General features: G+C 41.8%; 1 protein-coding gene across 3 annotated transcripts in view; it reads right to left on the reverse strand.

Moving 5' to 3' along the window:
• uaca (uveal autoantigen with coiled-coil domains and ankyrin repeats) overlaps nt 1-19,736 on the reverse strand; it is a 118,033-nt gene that overhangs the window by 63,577 nt on the left and 34,720 nt on the right. Inside the window, exon 1 of one of the 3 annotated variants that reach the window (XM_033050360.1) lies at nt 2,667-3,166. The exons of the other annotated variants lie outside the window; for them this stretch is intronic. Coding sequence (XP_032906251.1) covers nt 2,667-2,702 — 36 coding nt within the window. The 5' untranslated portion in view covers nt 2,703-3,166. Of the gene's footprint in view, nt 1-2,666; nt 3,167-19,736 lie in introns of those variants that run through there. 3 annotated transcript variants of the gene reach the window in all.

Genomic DNA, 19,736 nt, shown 5'->3' on the forward strand with positions numbered 1-19,736 from the left:
AGAAACACTCTTCAGGAGTCAGGTGTGGATTTGTCAATGACCACTGTCTGCAGAAGACTTCATGAACAGAAATATAGAGGCTACACTGCAAGATGCAAACCACTGGTTAGCTGCAAAAATAGGATGGTCAGGTTACAGTTTGCCAAGAAGTACTTAAAAGAGCAACCACAGTTCTGGAAAAATGTCTTGTGGACAGATGAGATGAAGATTAACTTATATCAGAGTGATGGCTAAAGCAAAGTATGGAGGAGAGAAGGAACTGCCCAAGATCCAAAGCATACCACCTCATCTGTGGTGGGGGTTTTATGGCCTGGGCATGTATGGCTGCTGAAGGTACTGGCTCAATTATCTCCATTGATGATACAACTGCTGATGGTAGTAGCATAATGAATTCTGAAGTGTATTGACACATCCTATCAGCTCAAGTTCAAACAAATGCCTCAAAACTCATGGCCGGCGTTTCATTCTACAGCAAGACAATGGTCCCAAACATACTGCTAAAGCAACAAAGGAGTTTTTCAAAGCCAAAAAATGGTAAATTCTTGAGTGGCCAAATCAATCACCCGATCTGAACCCAATTGAGCATGCTCGAGTAAACTGAAGGGGACTAGCCCCCAAAACAAGCATAAGCTAAAAAGGATGGCCTGGCAAAGCATCACCGGTGAAGACACCCAGCAACTGGTGATGTCCATGAATCGCGGACTTCAAGCAGTCATTGCGTGCAAAGGATATGTAACAAAATCCTAAACATGGCTACTTTCATTTACAGGACACTGCTGTGTCCCAAACATTATGGTGCCCTGAAATGGGGTTACTATGCATAAACACTGCTGTAATTTCTACATGGTGAAGTTTCATTTCTACCACCATGAGCAGTTTACAGTAGTCAAGGAAACCAGAGCACCTTGAGAAAGCCCACACACAGGGAAAATGTGCAATGTACAAAATGGGGTTAGGAATGAAGAAGGATCAGTGGAACTGGGGCATTAGCTCCACAAGCTATGCTACAGTGTCATACTGAATGTAACCAGAGTATGACTTGCCCACATTATAATTCCAACCACTGCCTTGGCTCCCAAACCCTTTGACTAACAAAAATCAACAAACCTCAACGTTGAATTTTCCAATAAAATCCCAACATCATTATTTTTTATGTGGGCGGGGGGGGGGGGGGGGGGGGGGAGAAAGGGTGCAAGATACAACACTTCAATATTTCCACTAGTGTGACAACAGTTTCTCCTGATGTCATCACTGAAGGTAAACCTCCAAGCACACAACCCACAGACCAGTCCATTGGAAGCTTTCCACAGAACCTGTAAACACTGAAGCGACCTGGCCAATTTATTCCTTCCCCATCTCTTTATTTTGTTCCAAGTTCACTCATGCGAAGTACCTCTGGATATTTTCCCACATCCCAAAGATGATTGGTTAAATGGTTACTAATAGCCCCTCAGATGTCGATGGGTGATAAAATCTGAAATCTGTTAATGGGAATGTGGGGAAAATAACATTGGGATTGTGTAAATGGGGGTTTGATGGTGTTGCAGACCTGGTGGACTGAAGAGCTTTTTTCCATCCTGCGTTACTACAAGATACAAATGATCACCAGCAACTAATGCCCATGAGAATTTCCCCAACTTCTAATCATCCATGACAAATGAGGACAAATATTGGAAAAAGGCAGAGGAAATATTGTGAACTTTAATAAAACACCCAATGACCAAGCAAATATAAATCACAACACAAACTCAGACAAAACTTACTATCTACATTTATAGTATTCTAATTGATTGTAAAATGAAACAGGGGCACGTTAAAATGATGCCAAATCACATAAGGAGATAAGTGCTGGAGAGCTTGGTCAAAGTGACAAGTTTTAAAGAAGGTGAGAGAGGGGTTAGGGAAAGGACATGTTTAAAATTAGCCCAACTTGCTTGTTTGAATCCTGTTATGTACAGTCCCAATATGTGAAATGAAATTTGAGGCAAGAGCAGGAAGATACAGTACAATTGTCCGATTCCTCCTTACAGATGCTTACATTGATTTCAATATATAATGTTAGAATGCATTTTTTGGAAGTATCAAAATTAATAAAATTCCTTTGGATTATTGCAGGGGCGCCAAACATTTTCAGTGCTTGCTTTGTCGTCTATAATGTACTAGAGTACTCGCAGAATGTTAAATTGCTCAATGTTGGAAAACAATTCACCAGGCTGCAAACAGACCAGGGAGAGGAACAGTTGCAAAACCTAAAGATAAAAACCCAAAAGCCACAGACAAGGCTAAAATAAATAAATATTTTGTGTTTGGAGAGGAGCCAGTGATTAGAAATCACTCGACGCGTTGGCCTTGCAGCTAATGACATCACTTACTCAACTGGATTACAGCCTATTCATTCACTCCCACGCATCTATTATTAAAGGTTGCAGAACCACTTTGGATCAATACGGATATCTATATTCCGCAGCCATCAGATACTCCGTCATCCCTCCTTGAAAAAGCACTTGGCTCTGCTGCAGAGCATGGCAGGAAAAACCACAATACAACATTACTAATCACAACTTAGTAACAGTGGACGTGATCAGACTAAAACCACGCTGCACATTCGCATGCAAACTCCTAAATACTAATTTAAACTAAAGAGAGCTTTGATGCAAGATACCTACAGAGGGCACAGAGGCACAGGAAAACCAGTGCTTCATACTGGTCAAGAATGCTTCCAGGATTCAGCCAGATTTGTAATTTCAAATGCAGTTTGCTGTAAATGAACTCCACAACTGGCACAGTGCAGATCAGGGCTGGAAAGAACAACGGCGCTATCACTGCAGGCTCTGAACACTGTTCTATAACTTCAGAAGAATCGCATGGCCCCAGTTTATAACCCCACTCAAGCATCGTACTAAATTCTCTTCATCTTCCAAGTCGTCTTCAGACTTCATTACTCCTCAGGAGGATTCTCACTTGTAGTATTTTGAGCTTTGTTTCAGAAATTACAGACTGCAACCCGGAGGTTAAAACTAAAAGCACTTCACCCCTACGCAGAGTCTTCGGGTGCCTGCCTGTGTGTACGATTCCTGCTCTCTTCAATAGGAGCAAGTTCAGCTGGAGATTTCCAGGCTCCTGCTGCGGAGCAGTGCACACCACAGCAACTTGTGCCAAGCTTTAAGTAAAGCCTTTAACTTGGCACTAAAATATCACAGCCAGATTGCAGTAAACAGGCCATGATATCAGCCAACTTCTACATTTCTGACCTCGCAACCCTCTGAGAGATGTCTGCAAGGTATAGCTAATAATAATTCTGTGCATGCATAGCCTGTGAGTAATGGGGTATCAAGCTATCATCATTGAAGTCAAAGAACCATCAAGGCATGTTTTGCAGATTCTAGAAATAGTCACCTCCAGCAGAGAAATGCAAGTGTCGGGTTCAGAAAGCCTCTGGATGACCTTCGAACAGACTTGCCTCACCACAAGACCGACTCACTGGCAACACAGCCCCTCTGCGCCACTCAACCCTTAGATTGCATCACCGCTCTTATGGGCAATTTACCGTTCTCCATCATCAGTGAAAGGGTATCCAGCCCCTCCCCGCCCCACCACCCCGTCAAAGTGCTTCACTCTGCAGATGCATCGACAATGAGATGCAATCACAACGCCACAGGGGAGCTGCAGTCAATCACAGAGAAACATCGCGTGCTGCTGGCCAGTGCATGTATTTTAAACCACGTGGTTTAAATATATTTTGAGCTATGGTAATTTATATTTTCAATTGGAATTTAAAACTATTAAAAACACAGGGTACCAGAATACTTCTTTTCATCTCATGAGCTGTCTCCAAACTCAGTTCAGGAGGCGACAGGCTGCGTTCCTGAAAATCCAATAAGTGGGAGACTTAACTGTTAAATTTCAGGAGTCTTTTCAGCCCAATTATACAAGGAGTGAATATTTAAAAAAAACTTTCAAAACAGGTATTTGTACAAACAATTACATTAACAAGAGATCCCTTGGGAAGCTACAAATCAACATTTCAAAAGGCATTGGGAAGTCAATGAAGAGAATTCCAAGACTCGAGGACTTTGTTTGCTGAACAGAATTTCAACCAAAAACAGACTTTCAGTGTCTGATAATTCATTTAATGCACCAAGACACAAAACATGCCAGCCTTAAACCATGGCCACTCCCAATGAACTGAAATCTGGTGATTGAAATGAGCACGTGGACCAAATGTCAGTTGATTAAAACCAAAGTAAGAATCAGGAAGGATTTTAACGCACGAGTCAGATAGACATCAGGGTGTAATCGCAGTGCATGTGGGAGAAAGATGCCCAGTACAAGCATGTATATTGTTATATACACCACGCAAGAAAAAGATTCAGAAAGAACAAACTTACAAGAAATGCTATCTGCCCACCTCCATCCTGAATAGGCAACTCCTTATTCTGTGACCATGCCACCAGTTTAAGATTCCCCCAAAAAGTTAACTTTCTAAATATTGCTGAGACACCTCAGAATCTTATGTTTCAATACTATCACCTCGTTCTTCAAGGCAAACCCCCCACCCCCCACCCCCCCCCGAGTACTGACCACAACCTGCGCTTCGCTCCTAATAGCACAACCATTCATCCCAGAATCAACCAGAGTAATCTTCTTTGAATCGCTTCCTCGGTATTAATAACCCCCCCTCAAATAGGGCAATCAAATCTATATGCAATGCCTCATCCGTGATCTCATCATCACCCAGAGTTCTGGCAGGGTTTGTAACTTTTACACTCTGTCCCGTTTGAAATAAAGGCTAAACTTTAATTTGCCTTTCCAACTATTTGCTTTTCTGGAATGCTAACTTTTTGTTCCGGGAACAGATCCCTCTGTTGTTAACTCCATTTAAACAATATTGTTTTTCTAGGATTCCTACTAAATCGGGTAACCTCATTCCTCATGATAAGGCAGTCCTAGGATTACACAAAGGTTCCATTCCCAAGAACTGTCTGTGACCAATTTCTCCGTAAATCAGTAAATTCTATTTATACAACCACCCATATCATGTCGCTCAACATACACTTGCTGTAATTCTTTCATCTCATTAAATATATTCGAAAACTACCCATAATTAAACTAATGGATTATATCCATATCCAATTAATGAATACCATGAAACACTATCGCTATCTTGAAAAATGCTTTAAAAATGAATGGAACTATTTACAGGAAGTCAAACTTTCCACTAGTCAGGTCATTCATAACCCAGGGAGCCCCTGCATTATTGAATCTGTGCCACATCATGCATAATTAAAAACTTGTTCAAGTTTCAAGTCTTGTTCTGGACAACTCCCACCACATCTTCATCGCTCACCAATGCACCAACAGCAATCAACCAATCAACCCGCCCTTTGAGGTGAGGGAGGAAACCTCATTATGTTCCACCTATCAATTTTATGCACATTTGGTTAACGTGTCTTTACGAATGTCAATAGTTTAATAACGAAACCTATGCCTCAGCAGGGATGAAAGAAAACACATAATTAAGACATTCCTTTTGGAAAAAATGCCTATGTGGAAATTGCACTTTTAAAGGTTTCATGCTCCTAGTGAGATGTTTAACAGTGCCTCTCACGAGGGTGCAAGCCCGATGATTACTGTTTCAAAGAGGAGGATATTTATCCCCGAAACACGATAAAAAATAAACCAGACTTTACAACATTGCTGTTGTTTGACATCATGCTACCTGAGAATTGGTTCCCATATTTATTGGCTGTAACATGGCCGTAATCATGAGGTACTGAAAGGTCCGACAGAAATATTTAGCTTGTGCCCTGACTCAATCATTATGAAACAATCTAGATTTTGTTTTTTCAACTCATCATTGCTGATCATAAATAGCTTGCAAACTTGATGAAAGCACAAACTCGTCTTGTCAAAAGTCACAATACTTTAAATTGTTTATTAAATGTGATCATGTATATTAGAGCACAGATGCAATAAACAATGGTTGTAAACTCTAGCATGTAGTTCTGCTTGATGAGATGTGTCTGTTCAGTAAACATGCCAATAGGCAAAAACAAGATGTACGTAATGTAAACTACTTGACCCTTTTCAAACCATTGCTGGGATTAGATCATAGGCTTACAGTAACACGTGTACCCTATTACAGCAACAGAATTCTACTGGGCTTAGCTACTACTACTGCAACTTAGAAATAGCCCCTGCATTACCTCCATTTTTCTGTAGTAACTGTATGAAAGTGATACACCACCACAATGAAAATAAATGTTATAATTAACTTGCTGGAATTTCAGGGAATTTATGGTGACATCAGGCATGGGACAGGACAGGCCCTAACAAGGATATAACAACCAGCCAGGGCACCAGTGGGCAGGGGCACAGTGGGGATGGAGCCAATCCACGTGTTCAAATAATTTCAGGAGAAATACAAGATGTCATGCTATCGTCTGCCCCTGTAGCCAAAATATTCCTGTAAATCTGCAGAAAGAAGCTTACTGCACTGAGGAATTCTAGCATTTGTACAGAAATAGTAAATTAGCTCACTTGTTCGTTATCTCAGCTCTGCACCTAAAAACACTGGGGTTTGAGGACCAGACTTAACGTCAATGCAAACAGGACTTGCACCACTCCAAAGGCTCATGTTTCTGCTGTTGGGTTCAACAGTGACTGGAACCAAGTACGGCAAACATGGCAGTGAAAAAAAATAGAAAACACAGAAAAATATCCTGCAGAGTTTGGAGAGGAGGAGAAACATAGGACCGATTATTTACCGCACTATTACGGGTCTTTGTAAAAACAAGAGTCAACTCAATCAAATTTAATGGTCTTTAATTAGAGACACAAGAGCCGGTAGATACTGGAAGCATGAGCAAAAAATAAACTGCTGGACGAATTGAGCAGAGTTTTTTGGTCTTAAAACACATTTCATTTGAACACCATAAAATTGTGAGAAATGTTTTAATAATCGGATTCAACAGCTATGTTATTCAAGCCTTGCCTTCAGAGAAAGTTACCACTTACAACAAATATGCACACACTTCTCCCACCACAGCCCACCACCCCGTCACTATTCTTTTCCCCTCCTCTTCACGCCTCAATTCCCATCCCTACCATTTCAGTCCGCATTTCCTTTTAGGGTTCCCATTCTTCCACCCATATCTCTCCCTCCAGTTTTACATTTCACTCTTATTTTTCCCTTGCATTTCATTCACAAATTTCCCTTGTCCCTCCACCTTTTGTCTCCTTTTCACCTTTCGCCTTAGTCATTATCTTCGCCCATCTGCCAATCTCCTGCTACCCCCTCATTTGTGTCTGGGAAGGAACTGCAGATGCTGGTTTAAACCGAAGATGGACATAAAATGCCGGAGTAACTCAGCAGGACAAACAGCATCTCTGGAGAGAAGGAATGGGTGAACTTTTTGGTTGAGACCCTTCTTCAGTCTGAAGAAGGATCTCGATTTGAAACGTCACCCACTCAGTCTCTCCAGAGATGCTGCATATCCTGCATAGTTACTCCATTTTGTGTCTACATGTCAGGCTTTTCCCTACCACTACCTGTATTTTCCAGCTATCTCCCTCCGACTCCATCAGTCTGAGCAAGGCTTCTAACCCAAAATGACATCTGTCCACCACTCTCTCCACAGATGCTGCCTGACCTGCCACGTTCTAGCAGCACTTTTGTTTTGCTCAAAATTCCAGCATCCAGTGTCTTGCGTCTCCAAACTTAGCACTTTAACTTGCGTGTTACGAACCAAGAGTTCAAACCAAGCGCAGTCCATTACATATGGACAAAAGGCTTGCAAATCTATGTTGCAACAACATGTGTTCTTAATAAGTACCTCAAGCTTCTCTCTCGCCATCATATTTTCCCTCAGAGATGCGACAGGAGTATGGAAATGTCTTTACAGTAATACCAGCTACTGCCTTACTTGCAAACATTCAATTTGGTCACCCAAGTTACAATTACTGGGCTTGTTTTAGAAACACTATTTTCTTAGAAAGTTCCACAATTATAGGTTTTCACATCCTAATTATAGCTGAACTAATCTCCAACTCCAGCCCAAATTCCCATTCCAAAAATAGTATGGTGGTTGTAAACCACAAAATTACACATTAGATCCCTACTCATTGCACAGCAAATACACATCACACCATGAATATTACTTTCCGCAAGGTAATTTAAAAAGCTGGTTATTAGTGATCATAAACATCCAAGGCCCTCACTAAAACCCACCATCTGGTTCACTAATATGGTTCAGGGGAGGAAATCTATTGTCCTTGCCCAATCTATCCTGTGAGAGATTTTAGTCTCAGTCATGTGAACAATTCCCAATTGCCTGCTGAAATTAATTAACAAGCCATTCAGTTTGGAGACACTAATAGATAGGTAATAAGTGCTGTCTGTCTCTGCCCCTCTCTCTGTCTCTGCCCCCTCTCCCTATTTATCCCCCCTCCCTCTCTAGACGCGCCTACGAGTTGGGGGCTATGCATGAGTGGATAGGGCGGGGCTGGGGTAAAAGGAGACAATGAATAATATTAATATAATACCAAGGGGGTTGGTTCTGTCGGTCTGTCTGTCGGTCTGTGTGTGTGTCCGCACGCTCTCCCCCCCCCCCCCCACGCAACCGCGCCTTGAGGGGATGGGACCCAACGGGTCCCACATGGTCTAGTTTTCTAAATATACTTGAACTACTTCAAACTAATGTCTTTGAATCAAATATAGACAGCACTTGATTATTTTGAGTTTTACTAAACTGAATAAACACCCCTGAATATCCGATTGGAAATGTTTCATTTTTATTTATACAAAATAAACGTAATGACAATTTATTACATCAACCATATGATTCTTTTAAAAATGTGGCCTTTCAACTGCAGATGCTTAGACTATTGATGAACTTCAATTCAGTCAGTGATGTGAATGTTCAACTCAGCAAGAAGACAAATCTGGGAGAGTAAAAATGCAGATGGCAATGAACACACTTGATCATGCAGCCATGTTTACAGATAATTCATAAGAAACATAATGTGATAGAAAAATCACATATTACAACAATTGTGTCAATGGGATAAATGGGGGTTAGGGACTAGAGAATTTCAAACTCATAAGAAGATAAAACAGCAAGACCATAATAATATATTATTTTTTTTAACTGCAAACACTGGATATCTAAAGTACATACAAAATGGTGGAAGCACCTCAGCAGTTTACAGTGTTCGTGGAAAGAGAAGCTGTCAACATTTTGGATTTACTTTGGAAAAAGATGTACAACTTGGATTTCACAATGAGAAAAGGTGGGAGAGAAATATGTTAAAAGCTTGATTTGTGGGGTAAATTCAGGGATGGAAATCTATCAATCCGGAACATTGCTGTCTATTACCCTACCCTCCTGGAATTCAGTTCTATTGAATCTGAATTCCATGAAATTCAATGGAACTGAATTCCAAGAGGAAAGGATCACAGACAGCAATGTTCTGGTTTTATTTCCTTTTATGTATTATACAAAAGCAGTAAGAAAAACAAATGATTTAGTTCATGCACCAGCATCACAAATAACATAGTCTAAATTGCTCGAATGTTATATTAATGTAACATTACTGCCTAATCACAATCTCCATGACAACACAATGCAAGACACTGAAGGCAAATACAATGCAGGCCTCTGTTGCCAGAGCACAAATCCCAAGAGGTCAGTCTGTACTTAAGGTACTCGTTCACCCCGTCAAATCTACTCAGTGCAAACTGCAAGGTCATAGCAATAAAATGATAAAATATTGCATTTATTTTTCCACTATCTGGGCATCATAATAGTTGTTTTTTGTCACCCATTTTGAATAACCTTTGAGAAGGTGGAGGGCAGTTTCTTGAATTGCTGTGCTCCTCTGCTGAAGATGCTCTTATAATGTGGTTACAGAATGAGTTCCATGTCAGAGTCACACAGAGTGTAACAGGCCCATCTGCCCACCAAGTCTGTGCCATCCATCAAACCTGACTTGCACCCTCATCAACTCAGACATGGTCTTAGGGATGGGAATCATTTCAGATACTATTTTTCCTATATGCATCAGTACTGGATAGTTCTCATTGTAGTTAACTCTAGCTTTTTCTCACTCCACAAACACTGCCTGACCTGCAGGGGTGAATTTTTCTCCTTTGGTTTCAGGTTTCTGAACTACATCTGATTTCTTTTGTTTTTGCTGCAACTTCCCCCATTAATCCAACAAAATGGCCTGTAAAAATGTCAAGTCATCTCAGCAAAGCTGATACCACCCAAGGATATATTACCTTTATTCTATCCACCTCTGCCCATCCTCTCTGCAACTTCCACCTTGTTTACTCACTGTTCAGTTGTGATGAATGATCTTCAACTGAGAAACTTAACTCCTTTCCTTTCCTTGCCCAAACTGCTGTTTAAGCTATTTCAGTTTTTATTTCAGATTTCCAGCAGCAGGAAGGGTTTCAAATGGTATCATTTCTAATTTTGAGAAAACAGAAAGAGCCTAGATGCAGCTTTTCATTCAAAAAGCAGCACCAAACAAAGAACAGTACAGCACAGAAACAAGCTCATCTGGTCCTATACAGCTGCAACACAACTTCCCGACTTTTATACTCAAAACCCCAACCGATGAAGCAAGCACACTGTATGCCTTTTTTACCACTATCTACCTGTGCTGCCATTTTCAGGTAGGTATGGAATTGGACCCCAAAATCCCCCAGTACATCAAGGTTGTGTCCTGCCTTTAATAACTCTATATTTCCCCATTACATTCAACCTCCCAAAGTGCAACAGCTCGCACTTGCTCAGATTAAACTCCATATGCCATTTCTCCACCTATATTTGTAACTGATCTACATCCTGCTGTATCCATCGACACTGACTGCCATTGCACCGCGATACTCTCTTAGTGCTAGACTGGGATAGCAGCCTAGACTGTGCCTTTGGAGTAGTGATCAAACCAGGACTGTCAGAAGCACACAAGGAACCTATCTACAGTTAGGAAGAAGACAGCATACATAAACAAGAGCAAGAATAATTAAGGATATTTTTTATCCTAATCCATCTGAGGATTTTCAAAATAATTCAATATACAAAGAAAAATTTGTTGTGTAATTGTCCTTGAAGGCAGAAAATGCACAAGCACAATCGGAGAAAATATAATTGGATTAACACAAACAGAAACTGACCCAAATAGTGCAGCTGTGCAGTTCCACAACAAAATTCATGCCCACATACTGTAAAATGTGGCTGATGCCAATTATCAAGATAATCAGAACCTTCAAAGAAGTGATGGCTACTCTGGTTGTGCACCCCCCTTCATGATTTCCGTTTTAAATAAAATGGATTAAACTTTACAGTTGCATGGTTCCTTTCATTGTTCATCACAGTTACTCAATTGTGCTTCAATATAACTGATGTATGACAGTACTGAGCCAAGATGCCTGTCCCTTCCCATCGGTAGACACTCATTAAGGAACGCAAAGATCATTAATGGTCACAAACCAGGACAATGTCCAAGTCCTCGGGGATTTCAGATCAACTTGTGGAAAACTTGAAAAATACCATGAGGAAAATCAGTGGTTTTAAAAAGTATTAAGTACAGTATTGACTTATTTTTAAATGCTTACTTATAAAGAATATTGAACAAGAAAGAAAGCCTGGGAGGAGAGGGCAGTTGGAATAAAAATATAGCTGTTAAAATCCTTTTCAGGACTAGCTCATCTGGAAAAAGCCTTTTTGTTTCCCAACAACCCAATTACCACAATCTTTTGTTTTGTCATTAACAGTATTGTCGTTCAATTTCTCCCACCTTCTAGCCTATCGGAGCTTCCAAGCAGTGGACAGAAGAGAGGCGTTATATGTCTGCCTCATCTTCATCATCGTTGTCGGTTCCTGGAGCAAAAACCCATGTCACTATGTTAGAACCTAACTGGTTGTCATTTGCACAAAGAACATTTGAGGCCTTCCAGCTGGTCCATTTCCGATTCTGAAGTTCAACAATGTAAAAGACAACGTAAATGACGGAGCATACTTGAGTGTTTAAGAAATAACTGCAGATGCTGAAGAAATCAAAGGTAGACAAAAATGCTGGAGAAACTCAGCTGGTGAGGCAGCATCTATGGTGCGAAGGAAAAGGTGACGTTTCGGGTTGAGACCCTTCTTTAGACTCAAGAAGGGTCTTGACCCAAAACGTCACCTATTCCTTCGCTCCATAGATGCTGCCTCACCCGCTGAGTTTCTCCAGCATTTTTGTCTACCTTCGAGCATACTCGAGTGGTCAATTGGCTATTCCTGCTGCTCTCTTTACTTTCTTCCATGCTATACAGGTAAATACTTGATCTCCCTCTCAGACTCTGTTGCACCATTTGAAAAGCAGGGGTGCCATCATCAGTAATGAATCCTCCATCAACAATACTGAAAGTGAATAGTCGATTGTTAATGCGCGTGTGGGGTTTTTGGAACTACTGGTTGAAGAATAAATGAGCAGCCAAACTACTAACCCAAAAGTTGAACAGCCAGTAACAGCACCAAATAATACTTCAGCTAACCCTGAAAAGAAAAAGGCAGTAACTTAAAATGTTAAAGCAACTGTATTTTCAATTGCTGACTTCTGCAGATATTAGGAGAAGCATAAATTAAAAACATTGATTGGTGCAGAATATCTGTAACTCCAATCTATATCTGGCTGTTGAATAAGCTGGTGTTAATTTAGCAAAGGGTGACAGGAAAAGATGACAACGTAAGTGTATCTCGAAGAGATCACAAGATCTGATTATAATAGTTACTGGCGGCGGCACAGTGGCGCAGCAGTAGAGCTGCTGCCTTACAGCACCAGAGACCTGGGCTCAATGCTGTCTCATCGAGCTGTCTGTATGGAATTTGTACATTCTTCCTGTAACTGCATGGGTTTCCTCTGGTTTTGCTCTGGTTTCCTCCCATACTTCAAAGACGTGTGGGCTGCAGGTTAATTAGCTACTGTAAATTGTTTTTGGTGTGTGTACGATAGGTCCAATGTATGGGTTATTGCAGCTCGGCGCAGACAGTGCGCCAAAGGGCCTGTTTCCCCACTGTATCTCTAAACTAAACGTTGAAGAGTGTTACATTTCAATTCAGACATTCACTTTTTTTCCTCAAAGATATTCCTACATTTTCAAGTAAATTATTCCAAGGTACTTCACAGGAGTGTGACTGAACAAAAACAGACACTAAGCCTCCCGATTGTTCAGGTAACCACTGATGTGGTCAACTGAGGGATGAATAGAACAGACAAGCAGCATAGAGCTTACATTAAGCACTAAAGAGACAACAAAACACAATGCCTCAGAGGATCTAGGTGGCCTTTTACGTGAAATGCTGATGGTTAGCATTTGCATGCAGGTATAGCAAGTAATTAGGTAGGCAAATAGAATGCTGGCCTTTATTTGAAAGGCCATGATATACAAAATAAGCAAGATTTACTACAACTATGCAGGGTGTTGGCTCGACTGCACCTGACACATTGTTTACACTTTCAGTCTCCTTAAGAAGAGGGATATTCTGGCATTGGAGGCAGTTCAGAGAAGGTTTGTGAAGTTAACTACAGAGATTAAGGTGTTGTCAAATGAGGAAAATTTCACATTGGGACAATACTTTAGAAGAAAGGAAGGAGAAACATTTTAAGATTCAGGGTGGACGATGAGAGGATGATTCCTCATGTGGGGATTAGGGGAGCAGAGTTTCAGGATAAGGGGATCAGCCATTTAAGGAGGAATTTATTTTCAGGCAGCCATTAACCTTCAGTCTTCTGGGAGCTGTGGAGGAAGAATCATGTAATATAGTCATTGCTGAGATAAATGAACCACGATCTCATGAACGATGGAGCAGGCTCAAGGAACCAGTTTGTCTTCATATGATTATATTCCATATGTTCTTATGGGCACAAAATGAATATCCAACCCAACTACACTAATGAAAATCTTCAACCCAAGTATTTATACATATCTGAACATTGGAGTGAATATGTCACAAACCCGTTACCAGAGTACAACCTTGGCCACAGTTATTTTTTCCAGTCCAATTTGCCATCACAGAACTCTCTCTACCCCCTTAAGCATGAACCTTTTCAGCACCTGGTTGGATGTACCTGCTGAGCACGAGGCTCCACCTCAAGAGAAACCACTGCATCACCCGTGCACTAGTGGGACAATCAGAGTTGAGCTACAAAGCACTGAGCCACCCCAGCCTGGATCAGAGGATTTTAAATCATTTTTATATTCAGTCCATATACATTTCTCATTCAGCTTGTACAGGGCAGCCAGGCTCTGGAGAGAATTCAAGAGTTTAAGGTCTAGTTAGCTGAAGGCACATTCACCACTATTGGAATCTTGAACCAACCCTGGATCAGAAATGTGAAGGAAGGGTTGGAACAAGCATATGTTGCACAGATTAACCATGATCCAACAGAATGACGAAGCAGATTGAGGGGCCAAATGGCTCCGTTCTGCATCCGTGACGTCCATGCATCTGTACCCAAGCCTTTCCAGCTTAATAAATATTTGATCTACACACATCTGTTCCTGCAGGTGAATGCAGAAGGCCATGGGCACTACTTTAAAGACATAAGCGATATCAGCCAATATTTCAAAGGAAATAAAGTGCTGGAGTAACTCAGGTCAGGCAGAATCCCTGGAGAACGTGCATAGGTGACATTTTGGGTTGGGACGCTTCTACAGATTGATGAAGGGACAATATTTAATCTTTACTCAACACAAGCTTAATTGATTATTCAATGATCACATTGTTTGTGAGGGCTTGCTCTACACAAATTGGCAGTTTAATTTCATCAGAAGCAATGCTAATTACAATTTAAAATTACTTCACTGGCTGCAAATCTCTTTTGAACATCCAAATTTGTGAAAGGCATTAAAAAATGCAAATCTGTCTGCCTTCGGTTTCTTTTCACTGTTGATAACACTAGTGAAATGGCAAGAAGCATTTCACTACACCTAGGTGTATGTGACCAATAAAATAACCTTTGAACCTTTTAAGTGATTTTATTGTATCAAATTTATCAAAATTCAAGTAGGATTTTCAGGCCCATTCACTTAGAAATCTGTGAATTTAGGATTGTTTTCACTGTGCAATCAACACTTACTAACTAGTACCCCGGGATTTCTTGCAGGTTCGTGCCCAGTCCTGTTTTAAAACAAAACATCATATTGGACACGTTGGGTAAACATGACAAGACCAACTGTCAGTTATAAAAGGCCCATAATATTTTTTCCCCCAATGCAGCACCACAGAAAATGATCCATGGCATTCTAAACTCTACTATAACTCCAATCTGATACATCTCATCATTTGCTAACAGACAGCCCAGCATTGGGGAAAGGAAAGCTTGTCATCAGCAAAATTCATTTCAGGCACCTCATCTTGCAACGCCATTTAATATCCCAAAGAAACAAACGAGGGCAGTCACGCAGAAGAATTTCATAGTGCAGTATTTCACAACTGTAACTGTTAGCACGTTAAACTCTGCGCCACATTGTGAATGGACCTCACAAGCCAAATGTGAAAGACATTCAATTGTTGAGTAGTGATTTGATGTAATTGATTTAAATATTTTATTGGCTCCAGATCAAGTCTGTTCAAACATACAATTTACAATGTAAAGTTCTTACCACACAATGAAGACAAAGACAACTTAAAGAAAAATGTACATGATTTTGTGCAGGGGAGATCCAATTAAGTTTTTTTTAGGTGGTAACTAAGAAAATTGATTAAGTGGTAGATATGATTTACATGGACTTCAATAAGGCTTTTGAAAGGGTGCCACATGGTAGCATGGTCCAAAAGGTTAAGCCATGTCGACAAACTGGATCCAAAATTGGCTTGGTGATAGGAGGCAGAAGGTAGGGATGGACAGTTGTTTTACTGAGTGAAAGTCTGTAACAAGTGGTGCACCACAAGAGATTGGTGCTGGACCCAAATGACTTGGATATGATTGTAGGTGGACTGATTAGTATGTGTTCTGACAACACAAAAATTGAAGCAGTAGATGGTAAAGAAAGTTGTGAAAGCATATAAAGGGACATGGGTCGGAAGGAACTGAAGATGCTGGTTTAAACCGACATGGATCTGTTAGAAAGTCAGGAGCAGTGGCAAATAAATTAAATTCAGGTGAGTGTGAGCTGATGCATTTTGGGATGTCAAAAAAAATGCATGGATCTCCAGAGTGTGGACGTACAGAGGGACTTTGAGGTTGAAACTCATAGCTCCTTGAAAACGGCAACACAACTGGATGGGGCAGTGAAGTGATAAATAAACTGTTGTACTGAAGCTGGAATTGAGACTGAAATCACTTTGAACATTGACAAAAGTCTGAGAGGTAGATATTTAGTTATATTTGCTTGGTCTTCCAAAGGCTAGCTTATGCCATTTTAGTTTGGATAGCAAACCAAGATCTCACCTGCCTGTTCAAGTGGATGTGGAAAGGTTTCATTGTATTATACAAAGGAAATTTACCTAGAACACGGATAAAAGTTCTGACGGAGGTGAGCACTGCAGGAAATGTCCCGTGGCTGCATTTCTTTGAGGAGCATTAATACCAAAAGTCATCACATTTAGACTGATTACATCTTTGCGCTTACATTAAATCAATGTGAGAAGTAAAATGTTTAAGAAGGAACTGCAGATGCTGGAAAATCGAAGGTAAGCAAAAATGCTGGAGAAAGTCAGCGGGTGAGGCTGCATCTATGGAGCGAAGGAAATAGGCGACGTTTCGGGTCGAGACCCTTCTTCAGACTGATGTGGGGGTGGGCGGGAAGAAGAAAGGAAGATGAGGAGACAGTGGGCTGTGGAAGTGTTGGGAAGGGGAGGGGAAAGAAGGAGAAAGCAGGGTCTACCTGAAATTGGAGGTCAAATGTTCATACCGCTGGGGTGTAACTACCCAAGCAAAATATGAGGTGCTGCTCCTCCAATTTACGGTGGGCCTCACACTGGCCATGGAGGAGACCCAGGACAGAAAGGTCGGATTCAGAATGGGAGGGGGAGTTGAAGTGCTGAGCCACCGGGAGATCAGGGTGGTTATTGCGAACCGAGCGGAGGTGTTGGGCGCAGCGATCGCCAAGTCTACGCTTGGTCTCACCGATGTAGAGCAGCTGACACCTAGAGTAGCGGATGCAATAAATGAGGATGGAGGAGGTGCAGGTGAACCTCTGCCTCATCTGGAAAGACTGCTTGGGTCCTTGGATGGAGTCAAGGGGGGAGATAAAGCGACAAGTGTGGCATTTCCTGCGATTGCAATGGAAAGTGCCAGGAGAGGAGATGGTTTGGGTGGGAAGGGACAAATTGACCAGGGAGTTACGGAGGGAGCGGTCTCTGCGGAAAGCCAAAAGGGGAGGAGATGGGAAGATGCGGCCAGTGGTGGGATCCCTTTGGAGGATTATTTGTTGTATGTGCCGGCTGGTAGGGTGGAAGGTGAGGGCAATGGGGACTATGCCCTTGTTACGAGTGGGGGGGGGGGGGGGGGGAGGATGGGGAGTGAGAGCAGAGTTACGGGGTATAGAAGAGACCCTGGTGAGAGCCTCATCTATAGTAGAAGAGGGGAAACCCCGCTCCCTAAAGAATGGGGACATCTCCGATGCCCTGGTTTGGAATACCTCATCCTGGGTGCAGATGCGGCATAGATGGAGGAATTGGGAGTAGGGGTTGGAGTCCTTACAGGAGGCAGGGTGGGAAGAAGTGTAGTCCAGATAGCCATGGGAGTCAGTGGGTTTATAGTAGATGTCGGTTAGTAGTCTGCCACCTGTGATGGAGATAGTGAGGTGTAGAAATGGTAGGGAGATGTCGGAAATGGTCCAGGTGTATTTGAGTGCCGGATGAAAGTTAGTGGTGAAATGGATGAAGTCAGTGAGTTCTGTATGGGTGCAGGAGGTAGCATCAATGCAGTCGTCAATGTAGCGGAGGTAGAGTTCGGGAATAGGGTCATGGTATGCTTCGAACAAGGATTGTTCGACGTACCCTACAAAGAGGCAGGCATAGCTTGGGCCCCCAATGTGCGTGCCTATAGCTACGCCTTGGACTTTGAGGAAATTGGAGTCAAACGAAAAGTTGTTAAGGGTAAGGGCCAGCTTTGCTAGACAGAGGAGAGTATCAGTAGACAGGGGTTGGTTGGTTCTGCAGTCGAGGAAGATACGGAGGGCTTTAGGGCCCTGCTGGTGGGGGGTGGAGGTGTAGAGTGACTGGACATCCATGTTGAAGATGAGAGAATGGGGGCCTAGAAAACAGAAGTCATGGAGGAGACGAAGAGCATGTGAGGTGTCTTGAACATAGGTAGCAAGGGAAATTAATTGGTATTTTTTAAATTCATAAGCCATTCAGTCCATCCGTCCATACTCCAGTCTACATTATCTTATCCTTCTATTCACTTCTCCCTCATGTAGCTTTTTCTTAAATAAATCCCAATCATTTGCTTCAAATCATCAGTTCTCCATTATGGATCAGATGGATTCTGATGCGACCATGCAATCCCCAACCGTAAGCAGATATCCTTTTGCAGAAATTGCAGATGGTGCCATGTGGGAGAGCTACCTTTCTACATACTCTCCTGTTCAGATTCAGATTCAAACTTTATTGTCATTGTGCAGTGTACAGTACAGAGACAACGAAATGCAGTAGAGACAACGAAATGCAGTAGAGACAACGAAATGCAGTTGCTCCTGGAGGGGAGGGAAATGTCTCTGAATTATGCAAGTCCCTACTCGAATATTTTGGCTGCAATTAAAATCGGTCACCTCAACTGCTCTTCATGTTAATGAGCCACACATTATTCCCGTCCTCTTGGGAAGTTTTTTGGGAGCTTATTTGCATCTATCTCTCAGCTAAAACTCTGATTCTAATCTTCTCCAGGAACAGTCATCTTTTGTCACCAGGCCAATTATGGTTGTTTATACTGTCACAGAGGGGGGAAAAAGCACATCAATTTCTGGGAAAATTATTAGTGCACCAGTCTTTTCCGTTTCACACCCGTTTTATGCTGCCCCTGTGTAAGCTGTGTTCTTGTTTGATGACTAACCGCAGCTCATTTTAGTTTTGCAATTATCTAGGCACATACCCTCTGACAAAAGGCCAATCCCTAGTACAAACAGTGTGCTCAGGCAGTTCAAGAGAACCTTTACAGGAATGTAATTAACTGCAACGTATGTCATTGTTTTGATTCTCATCTTAATCAACACCATAGTCAGCAGAGTTTGAGTGAACAGAAAGCTCTTTCCAGCTGGCCTTAGTTTAACATTTCACTGGGAGTTGGAACAAGCTAATTAAGAGAATCCTGAAGAATCTGGCCACAAAGCAGTATTTAAATCCAGGAACAATCATACTAACACTGAACTGACCCCTTTACCCAACACACCCAGTGATGACTCAGTGAATAACTTCACCTCATGCTGTGGAACTAAACTACAAGACCAAGACTATTAAACATTCTGCCAAACTGGGTTGAAGCCCACTTAATCTGCTTCAGATATTCAAGTGAGGTTGTTGGGATGGTTCAAATAAAAGGCACAAGAGGGTCAGGAGCTGTGAAGTGATCAGGGGTGGTGGGGTGAGAACGCAGGGGAGGGGTGTGAGATGAAGATGGTATATCAGCACAGCTCGTACAGACACTCCCTTGCTGAACTAGTGACCCTGATTCAATCTTGCCTTTGGGTGTTTTCTTTGTGGAGCTTGCGCATTCTCTATGACCACATGGGTTCTTAACAG

Source organism: Amblyraja radiata, chromosome 34 (assembly GCF_010909765.2).
Source record: "Amblyraja radiata isolate CabotCenter1 chromosome 34, sAmbRad1.1.pri, whole genome shotgun sequence".
In the NCBI taxonomy this organism is placed as follows: domain Eukaryota; kingdom Metazoa; phylum Chordata; class Chondrichthyes; order Rajiformes; family Rajidae; genus Amblyraja; species Amblyraja radiata.